This window comes from Amblyraja radiata, chromosome 29 (assembly GCF_010909765.2).
Source record: "Amblyraja radiata isolate CabotCenter1 chromosome 29, sAmbRad1.1.pri, whole genome shotgun sequence".
In the NCBI taxonomy this organism is placed as follows: Eukaryota; Metazoa; Chordata; class Chondrichthyes; order Rajiformes; family Rajidae; genus Amblyraja; species Amblyraja radiata.
The window spans coordinates 1493315-1520369 of NC_045984.1; the positions used below are offsets into that span (position 1 = coordinate 1493315).

At 42.0% G+C, this 27055-nt stretch overlaps 1 protein-coding gene across 3 annotated transcripts; it reads left to right on the top strand.

Moving 5' to 3' along the window:
* LOC116989742 (nuclear factor 7, brain-like) lies at positions 1 to 27055 on the top strand. Of its 3 annotated transcripts, none has more exons than XR_004416309.1 (9): positions 1 to 170; positions 233 to 741; positions 832 to 927; positions 4789 to 5022; positions 14955 to 14977; positions 15074 to 15192; positions 20144 to 20233; positions 24202 to 24262; positions 26711 to 27055. XR_004416309.1 is itself a non-coding variant. In XM_033047334.1 (9 exons), exons 2-7 carry the CDS (start codon positions 331 to 333, stop codon positions 18935 to 18937), a joined length of 1416 nt encoding a protein of 471 aa, XP_032903225.1. In that variant the 5' UTR covers positions 6 to 170; positions 233 to 330; the 3' UTR covers positions 18938 to 18946; positions 19307 to 19311; positions 19712 to 19994. The 3 variants fall into 3 exon arrangements, 2 of the variants coding, with proteins under 2 accessions (XP_032903226.1, XP_032903225.1); XM_033047334.1 differs by lacking the exons at positions 20144 to 20233; positions 24202 to 24262; positions 26711 to 27055 and adding exons at positions 18405 to 18946; positions 19307 to 19311; positions 19712 to 19994 and having other exon boundaries at positions 6 to 170; XM_033047335.1 differs by lacking the exons at positions 832 to 927; positions 20144 to 20233; positions 24202 to 24262; positions 26711 to 27055 and adding exons at positions 18405 to 18946; positions 19307 to 19311; positions 19712 to 19994 and having other exon boundaries at positions 5 to 170.

Sequence of the window (27055 nt, forward strand, 5' to 3'; positions counted from 1 at the left end):
TCCCAGGTCCATATAACTTTATTTTTAATTTCGCGTCACTTTCTCTCCTGCATTAGACTGTTACATGCAATTCTTTCCGGTTTTATTGATATCCAGGTTGTTTAATGTTTGACTGAGTCCTCACGTGAGATTGGAGTTGGCATTTGCAGCAAAGCATTCAACCCGAGACGGTACACAAAATTGCTGGAGGAACTCAGCGGGTGCAGCAGCATCTATGGAGCGAAGGAAATAGGCGAGACGGTGGCGTGCGCAGTGGACACTCGCGGTACTGTAGGGTTCAGCCGCTCTCGGAAAGTGAAAACATTTTGAACCCGGAAGTGCCGAATTAACATGGCTTCCAAAGAACAGATCGAGAGTTGGACTGAGTTAGCAATTTGTCCCATCTGTCTGGATTTCTTTACCGATCCGGTGTCACTGGAGTGTGGGCACAACTTCTGCCGCTCCTGCATCACGCAGTGTTGGGAAAGGGAGGGGAGAAACTCCTGCCCGGAATGTAGAGAGGTGTTTAGAGACCGCACTGTCAGGGTAAACCGCGTTTTAGCAAATCTATCTGAGAAAGCTCGGATATTACACCTGAATCCCAAAGAGAAGGACGAGAAACTTTACTGCGAGAAACATCAGGAAGAACTGAAACTGTTTTGTGAAACTGACAAGAAACTGATCTGTGTGATCTGTCGAGATGCGCGGGAACACAGAGATCACCGCTTCTTGCCCAGAGAAGAAGCTGTGGAAATCTACAAGGTAAAAGCAAAGAGATTTTTAACGACAACGTTGTTGAATCGCATGTTTATTGTCTAACTTTTATTCTCTGATTCCTAAAACTAATTTCAGGATAAAGTTAAATCTTGCTTCGAAATTTTCACTGAAAAGAAATCAAGGATCCAGCAAATGGAGCAGCGACAGAAGCTGAATATTTATAGAATTCGGGTGAGGCTCTCCAGTTTCGATTTCCTGATCTTACTTAGATTTTTTTGTTTGTAATTATCGGGCAGAGTCGAGGCACAATAACTCACACCCGTGTCTCACAGTGTCAGAGACCGACATTTAAGAGTAGGAAGGAACTGTAGATGCTGGTTTACACACAAAATGCTGGAGTAATTTAGCGGGACTGGCGGCATTTCTCGAGAAAGGAACGGGTGACGTTTCGGATCGAGACCCTTCTTCAGATTAGTAAGGGGAGAGGGAGTTACAGAGATAAGGAAGTGTAAGAGATCATAAACGATGTAGATCTAAGAAAATGTAGAGTAGATCATTGTTAGCTAGGAGAAGTTGACAACAAAGCAAGCAGAGATAAAATGTAATCACGGGGACAGTCAGGCTAGTTGGAAAACTTGGAAGGGGGAGGGATAGAGAAGGAAAGCCATAGTTACATAAAGTTAGAGATAAAGCTGCCCAAGCGCAATATGAGGTTATGTTCCTCCAATTTGCGCTGGGCCTCACTCTGACAATGGAGGCCCAGGACAGAAAGGTCAGTGTGGGAATGGGAATGGTAGTTAAAGCGTTTAACAATCAGGAGATCAGATAGGTTTAGGCAGACTGGGCAGAGGTTCTTCAGCAAAACGATTGCCGAGCCTGCGCTTGGTCTGGCTGTTATAAAGGAGGCCACACATGTCTCAGCGGATACAATATAATATATGATGTTGTAGGAAGTGCAAGTGAACCTCTGCCTCACCTGACAAGATGTTTGGGTCCTTGGATGGTGTCGACGGAAGAGGTATAGGAACAGGTGTAGCATCTCCTGCTGTTGCAGGGGAAAGTACCTGGGGAAGGGGTGGTTTGGGTGGAAAGGGATGAGTTAACTAGGGAGTTCTGGAGGGAATGGTCTCTGCGGAAAGCGGTGGAGATGGGAAGATATGGCTAGTGGTGGGATACCGTTGGAGGTGGTGAACATCTTAGAGGATTATGTGCTGTATGTGACAGCAGATAGGGTGAAAGGTGAGGACTAGGGTAACTTCCTATCGTGACTGGGAGAGGGAGAACAAGCGGAGCTGCGGGATATTGAGGAGGCCCTAGTGAGGGCCTTATCTATGATGGAAGAGGGGAACCCCCATTCTCTAAAGAGTGAGGACATTTCAGACGTCCTGGTATTGAAGACCTCACCTTAGGCGCAGATGCGGTGTAGCCAGAGGAATTGGGAGTAGGGGGCCAGAGTCTTTGCAAGAAGCAAAGTGGGAAGAAGTGCAGGCTAGATAACTGTGGGAGTCAATAGGTTCATAATTGATGTCAGTCGCTAGTAGGAGATGGTGAGGTCCTTACAATCAGAGACAGGTGAATTTATAATGGGAAACAAGGAAATGGCAGAACTGTTAAACTAGTACTTTGGTTCTGTCTCCACTAAGGAAGACACAAACAAACACACAAAATGACTAAGGACCGAGGATCTAGTGAGAGGGAGGAACTGAAGGGAATCCACATTAGTCAGGAAATGGTGTTAGGAACCTTTTGTGACCGAAGGCAGATAAATCCCAGGGCCTGATGGTCTGCATCCCAGAGTACTTAAGGAGGTGGCCCTTGAAATTGTGGATGCGTTGGTGATCATTTTCCCATATTCTCTCAACTTTGGACCAGTTCCTGTGGATTGGAGGGTAGCCAATGTAACCTCACTTTTTAAGAAAGTAGGGAGAAAGAATATAGGGAATTATAGCCAAGTTAGCCTTAAGTGGGGAAGATGCTTGAGTCGATTGTTAAAGATGTTATAGTAGCGCATTTGGAAAGCAGTGACTGGATCGGTCAAAGTCAGCATGGATTTATGAAGGGGAAATGATGCTTGACTAATCTTCTGGAATTTTTTAATGTAACAAGTAGAATGGATAAGGGAGAGCCAGTGGATGTGGTGTATATGGGCTTTCAAAAAGCCTTTGACAAGGTCCCGCACAAGAGATTAGTGTGCAAAATTAGAACACATGTTATTGGGGGTAGGGTATTGACTTGGATAGAGAACTGGTTGGCAGACAGGAGGTAAAGAGTAGAAATTAACGTGTCCTTTTCAGAATGCCAGGCAGTGGCTAGTGGGGTGCCGCAAGGCTCGGTGCTGGGACCACAGTTGTTTACAATATATATCAACGACTTAGACGAGGGAATTAAATGTGACATCTCCAAGTTTGCGGATGACACAAAGCTGGGTGGCAGTGTGAGCTGAGATGAGGATGCAATGAGGCTGCAGGTTGACTTGGATAGGTTGGGTGAGTGGGAAGATGCATGGCAGATGTAGTATCATGTGGATAAATGTGAGGTTATCCACTTTGGTGGCAAGAACAGGAAGGCAGATTATTATCTGATTATTATAGTTAGTGTCAGATTAGGAGAAGGGGAGATGCAACGAGACCTGGGTGTGCTCGTACATCTGCCACTGAAAGTAAGCATGCAGGTACTGCAAGGCAGTGAAGAAAGCTAATGGCATGTTGGCCTTCATTGCAAGAGGATTTGAGGTTAGGAGCAAGGAGGTCCTAATGCAGCTGTACAGGGCCCTGGTGAGACCGCACCAGCAGTATTGTGTGTTATTTTGGTCTCCTAAATTGAGGAAGGACATTATTGCTATTGAGGCAGTGCGGCGTAGGTTCACCAGATTAATTCCTGGGATGGCGGGACTGACAAATTATGAAAGAATGGGTTGACTGGGCTTGTATTCACTGGAATTTAGAAGGATGAGAGGATATCTAATAGAAACATATACAATTCTTAAAGGATTTTACAAGCTAGATGCAGGAAAAATGTTGCCGATGTTACCAGGGGCCACAGTTTAAAAATAAGGGGTAGGCCATTTAAGACTGAGCTAAGGAAAAAATTCTTCACCCAGAGAGTTGTGAATCTGTGGAATTCTGTGCCACAGAAGGCAGTGGAGGCAAATTCACCGGACGTTTTTCAAGAGAGCTCTTAGGGCTAAAGGAATCAAGGGATATGGGGAAAAGGCAGGAACGGGGTACTGATTTTCGATGATCTGCCATGATCATATTGAATGGCAGTGCTGGCTCGAAGGGCCGAATGGCCTACTCCTGCACCTGTTTTTCTATGTTTCTAAGAAATGGCAGGGAAATGTCGGAGATGGCCCACGTGAATATGAGTGCAGGATGGAAATTAGCAGTGAAGTAAATGAAGTCCGTGTTTTCTCCATGGGTGCAGGAAGTTGCCCCGATGTAATCGTCAATGTTATATATTGCATATTTTGCTTGGGCAGCTTAAACCTCAGTGTCGTAATTCACTTGGGCAGCTTACACCCCCGCGGTATGATATTGACTTCTTTAACTTCAAGTTAGCCCTGGTTTTCCTCTTTCTCCATCCCTGCTCCCTCCCAGTTCTCCAAGCAGTCTGACTGGTAACCCACTGGTTACATTTTACCTGTTTGCTTTGTTGTCACCTTCTCCTAGCTAACAATGATCTATTCTACATTTTCCTTGATCTTCATCTCTTTTGATCTCTTACACTTCCTGTTCTCTGTGACTCCCTGTCCGCTGACTCTTAGTCCGGAGAATGGTCTTGTCCCGAAACGTCACCCATTCCTTCTATCCATAGATGCTGCCTGTCCCGCTGAGCTACTCCAGCATTTTGTGTCTATCTATCTACCTACATTTAAGAAGCAGCTAAAAAAGCTCTTGATTCAAAAGTCAAAGAATGCTGCGGACAAAATTTAGGTAAATGAGGCAAGTACAGTGGGTGGCATGAATGTTGGGTGTAAGGACCTGTTTCTGTGCTTTCTGACTCTAATTTAAGATTAATGGACCCTGTGTTCACCATCCATTTCTACAGGAAGTAGAATTCACTGGCATCATATATTAACCTTCCATTTGACAGGAGCAGTCAAACAGCCTTCAGTCCCACATCACATCCCAGTTTGCTGATCTGCACCAGATTCTCACTGAGAAAGAGCAACGCTTATTGAGAAATCTCCTGGAGGAAGAGAAGAGTATTTTAATTCCAATGGAGCAAAATCTCCAAGAGATTAAGAAAAAATTACACTCTATTCAGGAGGAACTCGCAAAGTTGCAGGAACAGATGGATCAGAAAGACGGTATGATATTTCTCAAAGTGAGTAATTACATGTCAGTTTGGTTCAGTGTAAGGGCAGACTCACAGAATGTTGGGATATATATTTAAAATAAATGTTACATTTGTAATAATTCATATTCATGCCTGATGAGTCTATGTCTATGCAGGAAAAAAGGCCTATTGGTCTCAAATTTGGGATCTCTTCTGGGCCAGATGTGACCCGTCCAAGAGGGATGGATTGCACCTGAACTGGATGGGGAACCAATATCCTGGCAGGCAGGTTGGCTAGTGCTACAGGGGTGGGTTTCAACTACTGGCGGGGGAGCGGGATCCAATGCAGGACTGAAGCTGGAGAGAGGCTGGAAGTTGGTATGGAAGTCGATGAAGAAAGTTCAGTGAACAGAATAGGAAGGAACATGGCAGATAGCAAGGAAGGACTATTGAATTGCACTTCATTTAATACAAGAAACCTGACAGGTAAGACAGGTGATCTCAGGGCATGGATGGGTACATGCGGATGGGAATTTGTAGCCATTATGGAAACCTAACTAAGAGAGAGACAGGACTAGTAGCTTAATGTTTCATAACAAGAGGATTTCAGTATAGATTCTTCTGCAGTTGTATAGGGCTCTGGTAAGACCACATCTGGAGTATTGTGTACAGTCTTGGTCTCCAAATTTGAGGAAGGACATCCTTGTGATTGAGGCAGTGCAGCGTAGGTTCACAAGATTGATCGCTGGGCTGGTGGGACTGTCATATGAGGAACAATTGAAAAGACTAGGCTCGTATTTACTGGAGTTTAGAAGGATGAGGGGGATCTTGTAGAAACATATACAATTATAAAAGGACTGAACAAGCTAGATGCAGGAAAAATGTTCCCAATGTTGGGCGTGTCCAGAACCAGGGGCCACAGTCTTAGAATAAAGGGGAGGCCATTTAAGACTGAGGTGAGAAAAAACTTTTTCACCCAGAGAGTTGTGAATTTATGGAATTCCCTGCCACAGAGAGCAGTGGAGGCCAAATCACTGGATGGATTTTAGAGAGAGTTAGATAGAGCTCTGGGGGCTGGTGGAATCAAGGTATATGGGGAGAAGGCAGGCACGGGTTATTGATTGGGGACGATCAGCCATGATCACAATGAATGGCGGTGCTGGCTTGAAGGGCTTCCTCCTGCACCTATTTTCTATGTTTCCATGTTCCAGGGTACGTGCTGCAGGAGAGATAAAAGTGGGGATAAGAGAGGAGGGAGTGTTGCCTTATTGATTAAGGAGGATGTCACAGCAGAAGTCCAAGATTACATTACTGATGGTTCATCCACTGATGCTCGTGGGTGGGGCTGAGTAATTAAAAAGAGATGATTTTATTGGGAGTATTCCACAGACTGCCAAATAGTCAATGGGAATTAGAAGAGCAAATATGCCAGTTGATTGCAGACCACTGTAAGACTAATAAAGTTGTTACGGGGATTTATCTCAATATAGACAGGGACTGTCATAGTGCAAATTGTTTAGACAGGATGGAAATTGTATATGTGTTCAGGAAAATCTTCAATCTTACAAAGGCTACGGAAGTCTTTAGAATTCTAGCCACGTTAGTGTGGCTATCACTAACTACACTAATTGTAGATGTAGTTCTTTTTCTTTCACCCTATACTAACCAACTCTATCACTTTTTTCACTTTAAATATTTTTATAATTTAATGTTTGAATGGAAAAATAAGACTAATACAAGGAGATGTGTTCGGAAGAGCGATGTATATGATTTTAAATTCATCTATTTGAGGTTCGGGAGCAGGGTCAGGTTCTATGTGTTGTACCTTCTGCTCGGTTATAGACCACCTTAGAAACAATATGCAAGATGTTAATATGATAAGAGGGGGTCAGGGAATAACATTTTGTAGTTGGAATGTCAAGGGAATTAATGAACCAATTAAGAGAGGTAAAGTTTTGGCACATCTAAATTTAATCAAAACAGATATAATATTTCTACAAGAAACACACCTTAAAAAGGAATCCCAACATAGACTTAAAGCTAAGTGGATCGCTGAATCATATCATTCCTCCTTTTCCCATAAGTCCAGAGGAGTTGCAATACTAATTCGTAAAGGAATACCTTTTAAGAACTCTTCAACAATAGTGGATATTGATGGTAGATATATTATATTAGTTGGAGAGTTAAATGGAGAAAAAGTGATTCTTCTTAATGTTTATGGGCCTAATTTTGATAACCCCAAGTTTTTTAATAAAACATTTAATAAAATTCCTGAATTTACACAATATAAATTAATAATTGGAGGAGACTTCAATTGTACACTAGATCCATACTTAGACAGATCATCAAGGCAAAAAAAAGTAAAATCTCAATCAAGTGTATTTCTAAATTCATTTATTAATACCACTAATATTAAGGATATCTGGAGAATAGAAAACCCAACGGGACGGGAATATTCATTTTACTCACCAGTACACAAAACATACTCAAGAATAGATTATTTTTTAGTTGATTCTACGTTTATCCCATTTATTTATAATTCAAAATACCATAACATTATAATCTCAGATCACGCACCTGTAACATTCATGATTAAATTAAATGGAATGTCCGAGAAACAAGCATATTGGAGATTTAACCCACAAATTTTGAACGAAAGATCATGCCAGGAATATATTATTAAACAGATTCAAATATTTTTTTGAGGTAAATGACAACCCTGAAACACCTACTTCTCTTATGTGGGAAACGTTTAAAGCGTATGTTCGAGGTACATTAATTTCTGCTCAAGCATTTTATAATAAAGAGAACAGGATTAAGCAACAAACATTGGAAATTGAAATCAAGCAACTAGATATAGAAAATGCGAGAATGCCATCTACTTTAAAACATAATAAAATTGCTGTATTGAAATATAAATTAAATAAAATGTATTCAGAACAAGTAATAAAACTTTATCAAAAAACAAACAACTACATTTTGAATTTGGAGACAAACCACAAAAATTATTAGCACGTCAGTTACGAAAAATGGAAGGGGAAAAAACAATTCATAAAATTAGAACAGAGACAGGAGAATTATTAAAAATGCCCAAGGATATAAATGATAGATTTCTCCAATACTATCATAACCTTTATTCAACTAAAACCGTAGCACAATCAGAAGGAATAGCAGATTTTTTAATAAAATGTAATTTAAAAGGTTTAGATTCAAACGATAGAGAATTATTAGAAAGGGAGATTACGATAAAGGATATTGAGGAGTCTATTGGCTCTTTAAAAAATGGTAAAGCAGTAGGACCAGATGGTTTAGGTTCCGAATTTTATAAAAAATTTTATGATTTGCTTAGCCCACGTTTACAAAGACTGTATGAGTATATCTATACTCAACAGAAACTTCCAGACACTTTAAATGAATCAATAATAACACTTATTCCTAAAGCTGATAAAGATCTGGAAGACCCGGGATCATACAGAGCAATTGCACTTTTAAATACAGATCAGAAAATTTTAACTAAAATACTAGCGCATAGATTAGGTACAGTGATGAATAAATTAATACACCCTGACCAAACAGGCTTTATTCAGAAACGGTACTCATATTATAATCTAAGAAGATTATTTAATATTATATATTCTAAGAGAATTATTAATGAAGATCTAGCAATAATTTCACTTGATGCTGAAAAAGCATTTGATCAGGTCGAATGGCCTTATTTATTTTCGGTGATGGAAAATATGCAGCTAGGGGAGAAATTCTGTACATGGATAAAACTGTTATATACAAATCCCACGGCTAGAATACTTACAAACCAAAGGTTGTCACCTAAATTTAGCCTATCTAGAGGTTGTAGACAAGGATGCCCATTATCTCCATTATTATTTGCGCTTGCTATTGAGCCACTGGCAGAAAGAGTTAGGGGGCATCCGGAAATACATGGGTATAACACAAAGGACACAGTGAATAAAATTTCTCTATACGCAGATGATGTATTAATTTACATTACAAAACCAGAAATTAGTATTCCAAACTTATTAAAGCTAATAACCCAATTTGGTTCACTTTCAGGATACAGAATAAATTGGAATAAAAGTGAAATTATGCCAATAAGGGAACATAACAAACAGACAATACAACAATTTCCATTTAAAATAGTAAATGAAAAATTTAAATATCTAGGTATTTATGTAACTAAGATATATACATCATTATTTAAAGCAAATTTCCCCCCATTACTGAACAAACTACATAAGAATATTCAATACTGGAAAACACTTCCTATCTCAATGGTAGGCAAAATCAATGCCATAAAAATGATTTTTTTACCGCAAATACTATATCTTTTTCAGACAATTCCGATATATCTGACAAAAAACTTTTTTAAAAAATTGGACTCTATTGTTAATGATTTTATCTGGGATTATAAGAATCATAGGATAAACAAAAGACACTTGTGTAAATTAAAAATAAATGGAGGCTTGGTTTTACCCAATTTTTTGTTTTATTTCTGGGCAGTTAACATTAAAAATATGAATTTCTGGTTGGAAGAAATAGATCATCAACCAGACTGGTTAAAAATGGAAAAGGAAGATTGTTTACCTTTTGATATCGGTTCGATATTATTTGCTACGTCTAAATTAAACAAAAAAATTTATAGGGAAAACCCTATAATATTTAGTGCTATACGAATCTGGAAACAATTAAAAAAGACATTAAAATTAGATAATTTATCACTTTTTCTTCCAATTGTGAATAATCCTTTGTTTAAGCCTTCATGGTTGGACGGGGGTTTTACACAATGGAAGAATTATGGAATTAAAAATATGGGACAACTTTACAAGGAAGGTACTTTTCTGACATTTCAGGAATTGCAACAGACTTATGGACTTCGAGGAAATGATTATTTCAGATATCTTCAACTTAGAGATTATGTAAAATCGAACTCCCAAAATTTTCGAATTAGAAATTCAGAAATTCTTGATGAATGTTGGAACAAACATCCTAATACAGAAAAATTAATATCTTATATATACAATATTTTATTAGACAGTGACATTCCCTCGACGGACTTACACAGACAAACATGGGAAAAAGAATTAAATCAAGTAATAACGAAAGATACTTGGGAAGAAAGTTTGCAACACATACATCAGTGTTCACTAAACGCCAGACATTCTCTAATACAATTTAAAGTAATACATAGGTTACATTATTCAAAAACAAAACTACATAAAATTTTTCAACATATCTCACCTATATGTGATAAATGTCAACATTTAGAAGCTACATTATCTCATATGTTTGCAAACTGTATAAAAAAAAAAATTCTGGGTAAATATTTTTAGTATAATATCTAAAGTAACCAGCATACAATTGGACCCAGATCCAAAATTAATAATACTCGGAATATTAGAATTAAATCAAACACTTAGAACAACACAAAGAAACTTTATTGATTATAGTTTAATAACAGGAAAAAAATTAATTCTAAAATTTTGGAAAGGCCCTACGGCCCCCACAATCAAAATGTGGATTATAGAAATGACGGAGACCTTAAACGTGGAAAGAATCAGATTTTCCCTGTTGGATAAACAGGAATCATTCGTTGGAACATGGTCTCCTTTTATTGATTACTTAAAGGGTCAGAATGGTTCAGCACAGGAACCTGACTAGCACGCGGGCTAAAGAATGGATGAAATATTATACTCTGAAATGTACGAAAATATCTCGAATGAAGTCTTTTTTATTTTAACAAATTTTTCCATTCTTCTCTAACTACCTTTTTTTTTTTGTTTGTTGTTTTTGTTTTTTGTTTTTCTTCTCTTTCTTTTCTTTCTTTACTTCATCTATCTCTTTAGTTCTATCTAGTTTAAAAAAAAAAAAGGTAAAAAGTATTGGAGACAATGTAATAATAATTGACATGTAATGATGTATTTTGGTTATGTACCTATCTCCAATAAAAAATATTTTCAAAAAAAAAAAAAAAAAAAAAAAAAGGATGGAAATTGTATATGTGTTCAGGAAAATCTTCATGGGCAATATATAGAGGGCACTCTATGGGAGAGGGTAAAGCTTAAACTACCCTTAGGAAACTGGAAAGGACGAGATACCTGAAGTCTTTGTGGGTGAGCCTTTTGGGACTAGAGATCACTATTCTGTTAGATAATATGGATAAAGACAGGGTGGGCCCGCAAGTTAAAATTCTGAATTGGGGCAAGGTAAACTTTGGTGGTATTAGACAAGAACTTGCTCAAATTGATTGGAGTAGATTGTTTGCGACAAAGGGACATCTGGAAATGTTGATGTATTTAAAAGCATGAAGGGCAATGCAGCTTGGATGATGAGAGAAATTCAGACTCTGGTCAGGAGTTTCTGGAACTGAGCAGTGTACTTAAAAAGGAAATCGGGAGGGCACAAAGGGGGCAAGAGATAGCTCTGGCAGATAATATCAAGGGAAATTCAAAGATAATTTATTAGTACTTTAAGGAAAGAGGATAACTAAAGAGAGAATAGGGCCCCTCAGAAACCAAAGTGGTTATATCTATGTGGAGTCACATAGATGGGCAGTCTTCAGTGAGTATTTCTCCTCTGTTTTTGCCACAGAGAAAGACATGAAGACTGGGGAATTTAGGACAGTTAAAGAAAGTGTCTTGAGGCCAGTCAATATTATGGTCGAGGAGGTGCTGAACCTCCTAATGTGTATGAAGGTAGATACGTCTCCTGGGCCTGTTCAAATATATCCGATTGTGAGGCATGATCTCCACGTACAAATCCCTGCTGACTATCCTTAATCAGCCCCTGTCTCTCCAAATATATACATATTTCATCCCACTCTCCAGTACCTTACCTATCACAATTTTGGTCGCCTAATTTTAGGTAGGATGTCAACAAAATAGAGAGAGTACAGAGGAGATGTACTAGAATGTTGCCTGGGTTTCAGCAACTAAGTTACGGAGAAAGGTTGAACTAGTTAGGTCTTTATTCTTTAGAGCGCAGAAGGTTAAGGGGGGACTTGATAGAGGTCTTTAAAATGATGAGAGGGATAGACAGAGTTGACGTGGATAAGTTTTTCCCATTGAGAGTAGGGAAGATTCAAACAAGAGGACATGACTTGAGAATTAAGGGACAGAAGTTTAGGGGTAACATGAGGGGGAACTTCTTTACTCAGAGAGTGGTAGCTGTGTGAATGAGCTTCCAGTGGAAGTGATGGAGGCAGGTTCGATTTTATCATTTAAAAATAAATTGGATAGGTATATGGACGGGAAAGGAATGGAGGGTTATGGTCTGTGTGCAGGTAGATGGGACTAAGGGAAAATAAGTGTTCGGCACGGACTTGAAGGGCCGAGATGGCCTGTTTCCGTGCTGTAATTGTTATATGGTTATATGGTTATCGAAAATTACAACAGGATCTTGATCATTTGAACAAATGGCTTGACGAATAGTTATTGCCGTTTAATATTGCCGTTTAATGCAGATACGTGTGAGGTGTATCATTTTGGCAAGTGCAGCCAGGGCAGGACCATCACAGTAAATGGTTGGTCTCTGGCAATGTTGTGGAACAGAGGAATCTAGGAGTGCAAGTGCACAATTCTTTGAAAGTGGCACCACAGGTAGATTGGATGATCGTGAAGGCTTTCTGCACACAGGGCTTCTTCAGTCATGGTACTGAGTGTAGAAGTTGGGATATTATGTTATGGTTATACAAGACTTCGGTGAGTCCATGTTTGGAGTATTGTGCTTAGTTTTAGTTATCCAGCTCTGAGAAAGATATTGTTATGTTGGAAAGAGTGCAGAGAGGATTTCTGAGGATGTTATCAGGACTTGAAGGGTTCATGAGCGATATGAGCAGAATTAGGCCATTTGGCCCGTCAAGTCTACTCTGCCAGTCAATCTTGGCAGATCTATCTTCCCCTCTCAACCTCATTCTCATGCTATTCTCCCCATAAACCCTGACATGTAATAATCAACTGTAGGGAGAGGCTGGACAGGCTCGGACTTTATTCCTTGGAGCGCAGAAGGATGAGAGGTGAGCTTAAAGAGATGTATAAGATCATGAGGGGAATAGATGGAGTAGATATGCAGAGATTTTTTAAACCAGAGCAGCGGAATCAAGAAAACATATATTTAAGGATCGAGGGGAAAGATTTAATAGGAGCATGAGGGGCAACCTTTTCACAAAGAAGCTGGTATATGGCATGGATGGGAAAGGTTCAGGATGAAATGGCCCAAATGCAGGCAGATCCTGGAGCTGATGCAGCGGGGCTCGGAGCTGAGACTGCAGGACACGGAGCTGGGGCAGCGGCCTGGAGCTGGGGAGGCTGCCCGGAGCTGGGGCAGCGGTCCGGAGCGAAGACTGCGGGACCCGGAGCTGGGGCGGCGGCCCGGAGCGGAGACTGCGGGACCCGGAGCTGGGGCGGCTGCCCGGAGCTGATGCTGTGGCGGGCCGTCTCGGAGCGGAGACGGCGTTCCGGCTTTCGGCGGCGGCGACATCACCACGGAGGTCCGCTGGACTGGAGGGCTGCATCTCTGGCCTGGATCGATCGCCTCAGCGCAGAGGGAGAACAAGGAGGGAAGAGACGGAGACTAAGACTTTGCCTCCATCACAGTGAGGATGTGCTTGGTGAACTCACTGTGGTGGATGTTTAATTTGTGTTTATTGTATGTTTTGTTTTTATTGGTTCTGTGTATGACTGCAGGCAACATAATTTCGTTCAGACCGAAAGGTCTGAATGACAATAAAGGAATCTAATCTAATCTAATCTAATCTAATCTAAGATGGGGCATCTTGGTGGCATTGTCAGGTTGGGTCAAAGGGCCTGTTTCCATGCTGCATTACTTTTTATTAAATAAAAAATATTTAAATTGTCTCTATGTTTGTGGATTGAATTCTGATTTACAACTGGCGCCGAGTTAATGTGGTCATGCAAATTAGAAGACTTTAGAAAATGTCCATGGAGTCCCAGGATGCCACGTATCTTCTCAAGAATGAGTTGCTGTGGTTTTGTGCATATGTAAAATCGGAGGGAATCCAAGGAAGTAGACAAGGCTTATGTCTGTGATGACAGGATCATTCTATCAAGAGAGCTTAAACAGGTTGTGTCTATATTTTATTGAGTTTGGGGTTGATCCGGGTGAAACATATAAAACCCTAAGGGGGCATGTGAGTGGAGATGTGTCATGAGTGGGAAGTCTCTAATGAAGGTGTGGGGAATTGGGGGCGATGGAAATATAGTCAAGAAAAGACATTCAAGCCCAGGGTAGATCAGCCTTGACCATATTGAATGGTGGGGCAGCCTTGAGTGATCAGGTTTTGTGTTTGTGTGTTGACATACTTGTGGATGGGCATGTCAGTGAGTGGGAACTAACAGTGAAATCCTGACAGTGGCATATACATTAGATTTGTCATTGATATCCGGTTTACAAGGTGTAGTTGGTTATTTGGGGGGATTAAAACATTGTTTTGTTTGGGTATGATCAACATTGAATTAATCCCATTCTTCAACACAGACAGGTCAGACTCACCATCTTCTCCCATCAGTTTTTCTGCTTTGCACAACCTTCCTCCCATCTACTCGCTTTATCCATCAACAACCATTACCTATTCTCGTAGAATTTGTTGGAGACTATTAGACATTTTACGCACAATTAGGGATATTTCACCTTGCCCAATCAAATCCATTAATAATTTTGAATCCCTCCATCTGACTGTCTCTGACACTGATGCAAATAAGAAAAACATAACCTCTCCAGCCATTCCAGAAAGTTGCATCCACTCAGTCGTGGCACAATTTTCATAACATAGGTATTCTCCCGTTGTTCTAGGTCTTTTCTGCAATATCCTTTTTCTGTCTGTGTGTCAGCAGAAGTAAGAGTTGGGAAATGGGAATGTTCAGAGGCTTGTAATATGGGGGTTAAATTCCTGCTGTTGTGATGTCATCGTCCATCTCACCCAATTCAGATTTGTGTTTTATTTATTTCAGGAGGAAGCTCACCAAGAGAGAAGGTAGGACTTGCTCTTTGCTTAATCTCTGCACCATTTTCTAAGATGACAGACATTTACATGTGTATATTTGTTTAACTGGATCTTTAATAATTTTAGGGTTAATGATGATGGCCAAGTATTGTCAGTGGCAGATGGTGCCTTGCCAATTGGAAAATTCGATCAGCCCTTTTTGTTGAATACTGTGTTGAGAGATGTGGTTGAAGTCATGAAGCGAGGTAAAACTTATACTATTTCCGTTCTCCTTGTTTGTGATCCAAATGCCAAAGATAATTAGATCTACACATTGACTTTAATAATGGGTGGAGAGGGAGTTGAAGTTGCAATACATCGTCAATCATGCCTACCATGAGGAATTACTTTCAAAATTGTCAGATTCCTGAAATCTACCAACAGAAGAGCATAATACAACCTTTACAAGGGCTCTTCCATCTACAACAGCATCCTGAACTTATCCACATATCACCATCACCCCTTTCCCCACATGACCCGCCCCCCCACAATATCATTACATCCTATTACAGTAGCTGGGGAATTAAAATTCAGTTAATGAAATCCTAGGAGGATAATAGCTAGACCAGTATGATGACCGGATTATCATAACGACACGCTGGGATCCTTCAGAGAAGGAAGTCTGCACCAATAAACATGCCTGAATGGTGCATGACGGCAGACTCATGTTGACTCGGATCAGTCTTCTGCTGGACTCACCAGCATTACACATTCATATATTGAAGGAATGAGATAGGACAGACCAACCAGCATCGACCTCAGCACTGGGAAATCACATGCAGCCCAGTTGATGTTGCCAACTTTCCTTCACAAATACACTCACATTGGTTTTTTCCCTGAGTAACGTGTAATCCATCCCTTTCAGATCCAGTCTATTTACTAACATAAGGAACCCACTCATATATGGTGCACACACTCACATCAATGCACACTTCGCATGTGACTAATGTGCATTAACGCATTTATATACATTCAATTGCCACGGATAAACACTCCATTGATGTTCAGTCTAATTAATATACACACACACACACACACACACACACACACACACACAACTATAGTCAGAGTGGAAGACACTACCAGGAGCACAGCCTCACATTTGCCATTTCAGAATTAAAGCTTCCCTAATCACCAAGTCTGAATATTATGCAGCACTTGACCTCCCTCGGAGCTACCTTGGCAAATCATCAGATCAAGGGCAGCGTGGGTGGCCACTTAAATCAGGCCTTCTTTAGTAACAGTCACATGTTATGAACCACACACAGTCAGGGATAGGCACCAAATCACTCATGATCACACGTAAGAAACATGACCAACTGTAGGCCCATGTCCATTCAAGCTCGGCCCACTGATCAAAAAGACCATGGCTATCTAACCAATTTTATGGCATCACCACATTTACTTTCATAAAAAAATATACACTGATCTCTGTTTCAAATGAACTCATCCTCTACTCAATTGCATATCCCTTATTCTGAGTCTGTGAGCACTAATTCCAGAAACCAGTGAAGGGAACCATCCTCACTGCATCCAGCCTGTTGTACATTGTACAAACTTTGTAAATTTCAATGAAATCCATCAATGTCCTAGCCTACAAAGCCTCATCCCAGAAGCAGATGCGGCAGAGATGAAGAAATTAGGAGCAGGATATGGCGTCCTTGCAAGAGACATGGTGGGAGGAGGTGTAGTCAAGGTAACTGTGGGAGTCAGTGGGCTAATAGTAGCTGTCTGTTGATAATCTGCCACCTGTGATGGAGAAAGAGAGATCAATGAAGGGGAGAGAGGTGTCAGAGATAATCAAAGTGAATTTGAGGGGTAAAGTTAATAGAGAATTGTTAGTAGAGGGAAACCGATTGGGTTTCTGTACCAGGAGGAACCAGAAGGCCTTAAAACCTTCATGGAGGTGCAAAGGGGCGGGATGCCAATGGTAAAGATGAAGCAATAGGGCCAAGAAATGGAAACTTATTAAAATGTTGAAGACATGTGAGGTGTCTCAGATGTAGGTCGGAAGGGATGGACAAGACAGAATGAATGTACTTGGGGGTGAGTTTGGTGGGGCAGAGGCAGCAGAAACAATGCCTGTCAGGGCAGTCCTGTTTGTAGATATTAGGATGTAGTTAGAAGCAGGCAGTATGGGGCTGGACAACTATCAGTCTGGAGGCTGTGGAGGGGAGATAATCAGAGGTGATGAGATCACTGATGGTCTGTGAGACTGTGACCGGTGGTTCGTCTGTGGGGTCATGGGCAAGGGTTATGTTTGAGGGGGTGTCCTAGAGCTTGGCCTCAGCACAGTAGAGGTCAGCCCTCCAGACCACACCAACACCTGCCTTGTCAACAGGTTTAATAACAACATTGAAATTGTTACTGTTCACAAAGGGTGAGACTGGTTTGGGTAAGAGGGGTGGAGAAGTTCAGATGGTTGATGTCACGCCGGTAGTTGGAAATAAAAAATTCAGAGAGGCTAGAAGGCTGACAGGAGGAGAAAGGTTCCTTTCTTGTTGCCATAGAGGGAGTACGGAGAAGGTTCACCAGACTGATTCCTGGGATGTCAGGATTTTCATATGAAGGAAGACTGGATAGATTCGGCTTGTACTCGCTGGAATTTTGGAGACTGAGGGGGGATCTTATAGAAACTTACAAAATTCTTAAGGGGTTGGACAGGCTAGATGCAGGAAGATTGTTCCCGATGTTGGGGGAGTCCAGGACAAGGGGTCACAGTTTAAGGATAAAGGGGAAATCCTTTAGGACCGAGATGAGAAAAACATTTTTCATGCAGAGTGGTGAATCCCTGGAACTCTCTGCCACAGAAGGTAGTTGAGGCCAGTTCATTGGCTATATTTAAGAGGGAGTTAGATATGGCCCTTGTGGCTAAAGGGATCAGGGGGTATGGAGAGAAGGCAGGTACGGAATACTGAGTTGGATGATCAGCTATGATCATATTGAATGGCGGTGCAGGCTCGAAGGGCCGAATGGCCTACTCCTGCACCTATGTTCTATGTTTCTTCTACAATCCGCCTAGGGCCCTGTCGTTTACAGTGAAAGTTCTACGCTGATTTGACTTCCCAATTCATTTTAAATTCCTGTACATTAGCCACGCTTAACTTTCTGGAACTGTACCTGTGGCTACCGATGACACACCCCCCTCTGTGTGTAAGAGCCCGCGATCTTAGAAAATGCCTAGATAACCACTGACCTAAAATGACTCTCCCTTCCCCTTCCCCCATATTTTTCCCTCTTTCTCAACCATTAATCCTCCAGAGCTTTCAATCCTGTCCATTTTCCATTTGTATGATTTCAATTATTTGGCCGACTATGCTTGATTCTGAACAGCGTTGCCCCGGTCCAGTAGGAATGCTGCTCGAATTTCCCCCACCCCCCATTGATTTGCAACTCTGCTTCTCCCCGCCCCTCCTAGTCTCCGTGACGTTGGATGTGGAAACGGGGAAAACGAATCTCGAGGTGTCTAAGGATCGGAGGAGCGTGAGGTGGGCCAAGACTGAGATGAGTCTCCCTGACACTGGGACGCGGTTAACTGTCTGGGAGTGTGTGCTGGGATCGGAGGGATTCACATCGGGGAGACATTACTGGGAGGTGAAGGTGGCCAGTAATCGGGTCTGGAGTGTGGGAGTTGCTGCAAAGTCTGTGAAGAGGAGGCAATGGGTGGCGCTGGTTCCTGAGGCTGGAATCTGGACCATCGGGCGGCAAAGTGACGGATTTAATGTAAACACCTCACCTCGATCCCGTCTCCCCGCCAACCTCATTCCCAGTAGGGTGGGAGTTTATCTGAGTTATGAGTCCGGGATAGTGTCATTTTACAACGCGGACACAAAGTCGCATCTCCACACCTTCGCTGTGAATAAATTCACCGAGAAACTTTATCCGCTTTTCGGAACTTGGGATATAAAGCAATGGCTGACAATCTGTTCAGGTTCCGCTCCGGGTGTGTAAAAGGGTCGGGTCCCGGGACAGGCGTCAGGAGCGGGGCTCGGGGGCTGTGGGGCCGAAACCCTGGTGACATCAGGTTTGCGCTCGGGAGATGTTGTCACCTATCTTTACTGATTAAAGTCTGTGGGTCAGAAAGTTGATGATCCAGTGGCAGAGTGGGTGCTGATTCCTTGGTCCAGGAGTTTGGAGATGAGATTGGATGGGATTATGCTTTTGAAGGATGAGTTGTGGTGGATAAGTACAAGTCTAATGTAGGAGTCCTTGTTGTCTATGTATTCCAGAGATGTGTTTAGTGCCAGGGAGACAGTGTCTGCTATGGACTTGTGATGGTAAGCAAACTACAGTGGATCAAGGTTGGCTGAGAGGCTGGAGTTAATGTGTGCCTTCACCAATCTCTGGCGGCGCTTCATGATAGGGAATGTCAGAGCCACTGGATTTTAGTCATTAAACACACCATGCACATCTACATCTACAACTGTCTACACTTCCTTGCGGTCTTAGGCAGAGCTTTTCCCAAACGAAGCTGTGATGCAACCCAACAATACTTTCTTACTTTTCGTTGGTACCAGCTTGATAGTGAGTCTTCTTGAAGCAGGTAGAGACCTTAGAATGGAGTAGTAAGATATCTGTGAATACCTATGCCAACTGCTCCGTACAGGCCCCGAGGATGCAGCCATCTGGACCACTTACTTTCCACCCATTCACTTTCGGGAAGGCCGATCTGGCGAATTCCACAGTGATAATTTGTTTGAGGTGCACTTGAGACGCACCACTGACCTTCTGTTCAAAGAGTGTACCGAATTCAATAGCGTGGCTTGGAGAAGGTAGACGTGAAGTAAATAATAATTTGCCTCGATGTCAGAGGTTGTTGTCAGCGCCTTACACACTTTTCCATCGAGAGGAAAGCAATTTCTCATAAATTGGATCACATTCCATTGAACAACGAACTTTGTAACCGCGTCAATCATAATTGCTGGAGTGTATTGTGCATGATTTCTGCACAAATACATTTGTAACAGGACATAAAAATGGTTACAATAAAAATAAGATAATATTCCTTACCGTGCTGTAGAACATGTACTTGTTTTATGGGGTGGTTGTGGATGTTCTGATGCCTCGGGAAACCCGTGCAGAATAGAACCATTGGAATGTGTGAATAAAAAAAATCCACAAACGTTTTAGATTAAATGCGTTGTTTCATCATTTCAGATCTTGGTTAGGCATTATACTTAATTTAAAATGGAGAAAATAATGTAGATACTGAGCCTCTGAAACAAAAATGTCAACATCAGGAGGAAGGTAACTATTATCACTCGAAGAATATTATTTATCATCTATCTATCTATATCTATATTACTAAAAGTCTGATCTTGACTACTTCCTGTTGTTCTTTATATTGATTTTACAAAAAACGCTGCCACTTACGGCTGTGATTTTTAGCCATCCTACACAGTCCCGCTCCGCTGCGCAGAGGACAAGAGGATTTTTCCCATCGATGAAAAATACAAGAGTTATTAGTGTTTAAAAAATGTTGAGATTCTCTCTCCTGAAGGCCAAGCCCCTTCCTGAGGGACTATAAAACCCGGAAGTGTTGAGGGCCTCAGTCAGTCTCTGCAAGATGGGGAGAGTGAGAGGGTCACGTCTCTCAGTCTGAGCTGTGAATAACACTGAACACATGTCTGCTAAACTGTGAGTGTGGTTTTACTGACCTTGAGTGCCCTTAATGTGGTTTGAAAATGAAAATGTGGTTGGTTTGAAAAAGCACAGCAAATTGTTGGTGGTGGTTGGTTTGAAATAAAGCACAGCAAATGGTTGGTGGTGGATGGTTTTAAATAAAGCACAGCAAATGGTGGGTGGTGGTTGGTTTGAAATGGCAAATGATTAAAAGTCTAAACTTGACAACTTCCTGTTTGCACTGTATATTGATTTTAGATAAAATGCAACCACTTACAGCTGTGACTTTTGTCCATCTTACTCAGTCCCCCTCCGCTCATCAGGTGCAGAGGATTCTTCCCATCAATGAAAAATTAAAGTGTTATTAATGTTTAAAAAATGTTGAGACTCTCTCTCCTATCAATCACGCCATGAAGGCCTTGCCCCTTCCGGTAGGAGGGGGGAGGGGGGAGGAATTATAAATCCAGAAATGTGGGTGTGGCTCAGTACCTGCAAGATGGGGGAGGGAGAGGTCACGCCTCTGTCTGAGCTGTGAATCAACTGAGCACACTGAATGTCTACTGAACTATGAGTGTGATGTTTTGTGTGGTTTTATGGTGGTTTCACCCAGCTTGAAATGGTATGAAACTGCATTTGAATTTGGTGGCCTTGCACCCTGCTTGAAGTGGCATGAAACTGCACTTGAGTTTGGTGGACTTGGATCCTGCTTGAAGTGGTATGAAACTGCACTTGAATTTGGTGGCCTTGCACCCTGCTTGAAGTGGTAGGAAACTGCACCTGAATTTGGTGGCCTTGCACCCTGCTTGTAGCGGTAGGAAACTGCATTTGAATTTGGTGGTCTTACACCCTGCTTGAAATGGAATTTCAAGGAATAGACGTGAGTAAACTGCCAGCCCAGCAGCCATGAGTGAGCTGCCAGCACATCAGGCTTGAGTGACTGAGCTGCCACCCCAAGTATCCATTTGTCCCACAATGTCCATACTAGCCCTCAGGAAACCAGTCCCTTCAGCCCACAACACCCATACTAGTGCTCCAGAATGCTCCCCCTCTGCTCACCAAGATTGGAATTGGTGGAGAGGTGGAATATTGCATTGGGGGACCAGCCCTCCCGTGTGAACATGGGACGCAACGGGTCCCACTTATAGTATATTCTAAAGCTCTCATCTTCTTTGTTTGTGATTCTGCCTGTCTGTCCGTGATTCAGGGATGCCCAGAACTACGCCAAACAGTACACGATAGTGCTACAATTTTTGGACTACCTTACTCACAATTGTCCTGTGGGTGTTTTTTATCCCGTTTCATTCAGATTTATGTTATATTTTACAAGTTATTCACATTTTAAATTTACAAAATCTTACCTCATTTGCACTGGCAGTTAGCAGCGTATGATGTCACAATAGGATCTAATTTACATAAACTGCTCGTCAACAGTGTTTCACCCAGTGCAATGAGAGATTTGTTACATTGTTGTAAGGAGAGGGAGGCAGTGGGGGAGGGGAGGAGGAGAAATGTTATTTAAACAATGTGTTTAGTGGGGGAGAGGGATAGGGGAGAGGTGAGGAGTGGGAGAGCAGAGTGATAGAGGGAGAGGATGGGGTAGGGAGGGGAGAAGGTTTATGGAGGGAGGGAGCGACTGAAGGTAGAGGAAAGGAGATGAAGGGAGAGGTGAGGGAGTGGAGGAGAAGAGGGGAGAGAAGAGGGAGGGTGACGAGGAGGAGTGGGGGAGATAGTGTTGTGGATGAGGAGAAATGAGCCGCGCCTGCGCAGTGGGGGCCTTTGGGTGAGTGGTGGAATATTGCATTGGGGAACGCGTTGCATTGGGGGAATGGGTTAGAGATATAAACGGGTTGCTTTGGGAGAACAGGTGAGTGGTGTAATATGGCATGGGAGAAGGGAGTCCAATGGGTCCCACTTGGTCTCGTATATTACTAAAACTCTCATCTTGTTTGTGATTCTGTGTGTGTGCATGATCTTGGAACTGCGCCAAAACGGTACACGTTAGCGCTACAATTTTTGGACCACCTCACTCACAATTGTCTCGTGATGTGTTTTTATCAAGTTTCGTTCAGATTTATGTTACATTTTACAAGTTATTCACATTTCTAACTTTACAAAACCCCACATTGAGAAAAATTACTTCCATCTGCCTGACAGCGGTTATGACGTCGCAATGGGATTGTAGCCCTGCCCGCTACAATGTTGCAATCCCAGGACACTGAGTCCTGCTAGCCTTAGCAAGTGCAATAGCATTTTTTTTTAAAGTTTAAAATGAGGGAGAGTGAATAAGGGAAAATAAGCCACCTCTGCGCAGTTGGGGGTTATGGGTGAGTGGTGGAATATTGCTTTGGGGAACGGGTTGGTTGTGTTGGGGGATCAGGCCTCCCGTGGGGCTATGGGTGAATGGTCGAATATTCCATTGGGGGAACAGGTTGCATTGGGGGAGCAGGCCTCCCATGTGACAGGGACCCAATGGGTCCCACTTGGTCTAGTTGTCAATTAAAATTACTCCCGATAATATAAATTCACATTTCAAGATTCAATTTAATTGTCACATGTACCAATTTCAGGGCCTGTCCCATTTGGGCATCATTGACGCGACATCATTTACGCATCACGCTCTCGTCGTGACGCATGCATTCCGCGAGCAATGGGATTCACAAAATCTTCACGTGCCACCTGCGGGTTGCGCAAATGTTGCCCAAGTGGGACAGGCACTTAAGTTACAGTGAAATTTGCGATAGCATACAGCCATACTGAGTAAAAAAGCAAAAATACACAGCACATAAAATAAAGTTACACATAAACATCCACCACAGTGGAATCAACATTCCTGACTGTGATGGAAGGCAATAAAGTTCAGTCATCTTCCTCCGTGGTCGGGGCTGAATCCCCCCGCACTTGCCATTACTGACTGTCCACTGATCAACCCCTCGCGTCGGGATGATCAAAACTCGGACGTCGGGACGGATCAGAACACTCCGCGGCATGGACCTCATGAGTCGGCCGCTTCTTACGGGAGATCGCTGCTTCACGGTGTTAAAGTCCACAGCCCCCATGGTCGGAGCTGCAACACTGACGATCCTCGGCAAAAGATCCCAGGCTCCATTATGGTAAGTCCGCGTCTTACCTGCGGCTTGACGCTCTGGGCCGGTCTCCAGGAAGGGCCGCACCACTCCACATTGTAGGCCGCAAAGGGGGGGGGGGGAGGATGCGGCACAGAGAAAAATCGCATCTCCCTCGAGGTAAGTGACGGAAAAAGGTTTCCCCCGAGCCCCTGCACCGCCCTTATAAAACATACCAAGAGACATTAAAACAAACATTGAAGACATACTTCAAATAATAAAAACAGAGAAGGCACAAGTCAGACAGCTAGCGAGGTGGCCATTACTGGCCGAGCTTTGAAATATAGAAAGGCAAATCATATTAAAACAAAGATGAGTGATCTATAAATAATTTTTAAAACTCTTGAACGACGTTGTTTAGAAAAAAATCTTAGAAATTACCTTCACAGCAGTGATGAGGTGTTTATGTTTAAAACCTGCGCTGCCCTTGAGGTGTTTTACCTTTAAAACCTGCAGTAACCTTGCCTTTAGATAAGACCGGTAAGGTGATGAAAATCCTGCTATTTTCAAGGGAGTCAGAATGGCAGTGTTGGTGAGTAAGTGTGTCGTGTTCAGAAAGGCATGATCTAATGATTTACTAAAACCAATATGAAGCCTTATAAGAAGCAGAGGAAATACCTGAAAGCTTATGTGCACAGAGTGCTGACTCCAGTTCACCTATCTGTAACTACCGACATCTCTTCCAAGGCCATGAGTGTCATTAACTCATTCGTTATCCATATATTTAAGTGCATTGCAACCAAAGCTTCTCATCTCATTCACTATAACAAACGTCGTGTCTAAAGGCATTAGAGCTGTGATGAAATGTACCAACTGGGTCTGAGTAAGTGGAGCCAACCAATAATTGACAAAACGGGTCTTTCAAGAGCCACATACAGTAACCATAGGATGGGTATTAGAGCAAATGAGTTGACAAGAAAACAAACAATGTTATTAATAAACTTAATGTTCCAACCAAGTTGGGAAAATATGTATGGATGTAAATTACTGGATCTCAGGTCATTGATCACCGGTTCAAGTCAGGTTTACAGGGTCTCACTGTCTATCCTTCACCAAAATCTTTCCCACATTTTCTCACACAAGCCATTTGCCCCAACCTTTCTTCTAACCTCCGCATGCATTTCTAGAGAAGTACATACTCCAAAATTAAAAATAACCATTATTCGTCTGCGGAATTAAAGACTGATGGTTAAGAACGTTAACTTTAAAATGAGGCTTATTTCCATGCTATTTTCACATAATGGTCAAATCACAAGATATGGACATACATGTGACCTTCGTTTTTCGGATAAGTGACCAGATAAGGCAGCAAAGAGGTTGGCGTGGAGAGTTCTTCTATTCGTGATATGTAAGTTACACTTGGGAGTTTGAGGGTGATGTTTGACAATGATATCATAGCAGGGGTCATTAGTAAACTGTTAAATAGCCAAACTGTTAAATAGCAGCCAGAAATCTTTGCAGATAAATGAAATTGTGGAAAGAATGAGAAGCTGAAAAATACAAAAAAGTGGATCTATTTTAGTGGGGGAAGGAACACAGAAACCGGTGTAAGTTCAGAAAAAACTTCAAATCAGAATGAAATTTAAATACATTTAAAATACATTTTAAATTATTAGTTTTATTAATGGAGGAATAGGCTGAGAAAGAAGAAAGATTGCTGTATTACTGACACAGCCCATCTCTGTATAACACAGTGGTACAATACTGGTGAATGTAGCAGGTCTGTTACTGGATCATAGAAACATAGTACGGCCAAGTACACTCTTGTCACCATGTAACATTGGGGTATAGTGCTGCTGAGAACAGCTCTCTTTGACATTAACAGTCATTTCAAATTATTTTAGTGAAAGATCAGCCAGGGGCATAATGAACTCTCAGTTGCTTTGGATTACCATCCTCCCGTTAGCTTCCCACCCAGATTTACTCTGAACAGAGACATTTACATGTACCTGAACAGGGTGATGTTTATCCACAAGTAACCATGACTTTAAACTTCGAAAATCTGGCCAATTGTTATGGCTTCCTGACTGCAATTTTGCTCTGATCTTTCCAATATGTAACAAGTACTTCATTACCTGTTGAAAAAGTATTTCAGGACATAAGAAAATATGAGCAGGTGTAGACCATTCGGCCCCTCAAGTCTGTCGCATCATTTAATATGATCATGGCTGATCTGTCATGGACCTTATCACATCTTCTTCACCAGTTCTCCTTAGCTGTTAATTCCTTGATCTACATCTAAATTGAGATTTAAAAAATCTACATCTTCTTAAAGTACCTCTCCTCCACAACCTGCCAGGGGGGTGGGGGGGGGGGGGGGTGGGGGGGGGGGGGAGGGGGAGGAGGAGGAGGAGGGGGGGGGGTGAATTTCAGACATTCATCAATCTCTGCCTAAAGCTCCCACATTCCTAAGTTTTAATTGATCACCTCCTTATCTTATAACCATGTTCCCTCACTTAAGATTCACTATAACTAGAAACATCTGAGCATTTATCCTGTTATGCATTTCCCTCCCCACCTAGGATCATACATGTAGATTGGTTATTTCCTACTAGCCAATTGTAGTGCTTGTTAATAGTGACTTCGCCTAATGTGCGGTTTATATTAACAAGGGCTTGCCTACGCCAGTCAGTATGAGTAGCTGCTAAGAAATGTAATGTCCTGCAGATCGATACTGTAAGTAGATTTAATCTTACTTGGCCTGCATATGGGGGAGATGTTCTACACCCGCTTCGACAAACTAATTTAAAAATTAAATCTACTTACTGTATCGATCTGCAGGACATTACAGGACATTTATTAATCTGAATAAAAGTAGTTAATAAACATGTGTTGTATCTTGATATATGTTTGCTTGACTCATTACATGGTGTCCGAAAGTGAGTCTTACCTACTCTGTTCACGTTTATCGGGTTTTGTTTTTTTAAATTAGTTTATGTGCCAGTTATCTCTATGATGGCAAATTCATCTCGTGTCCTAGCCCCCTGATCTTTGACTCTGACATTGATGAACGCTGGCATCTTTTCGAGCATGACTACACTCACTATGTTCGCATTGTTCATCACAACGACCCCCCAATGTACGTGCTTCTGCATTGCTCAACTTAGCGGGCCCTGAGGCAATGAATCGTGTCGACAATTTCACATTTGAGCCTGCCGTTTTGGATGCTAATGGACAGGTCCTGGTGCCTGCTGAGACGATTGATGACCCTGCCGTTTTGCTTGCAAAGTTCGGACAGTTGTGTGACCTGCCTTCGAACTACATTATTGAACGGACCACGTTTTATGCTCGTATGCGACAGATTGATGAACCGATTGAACGTTTT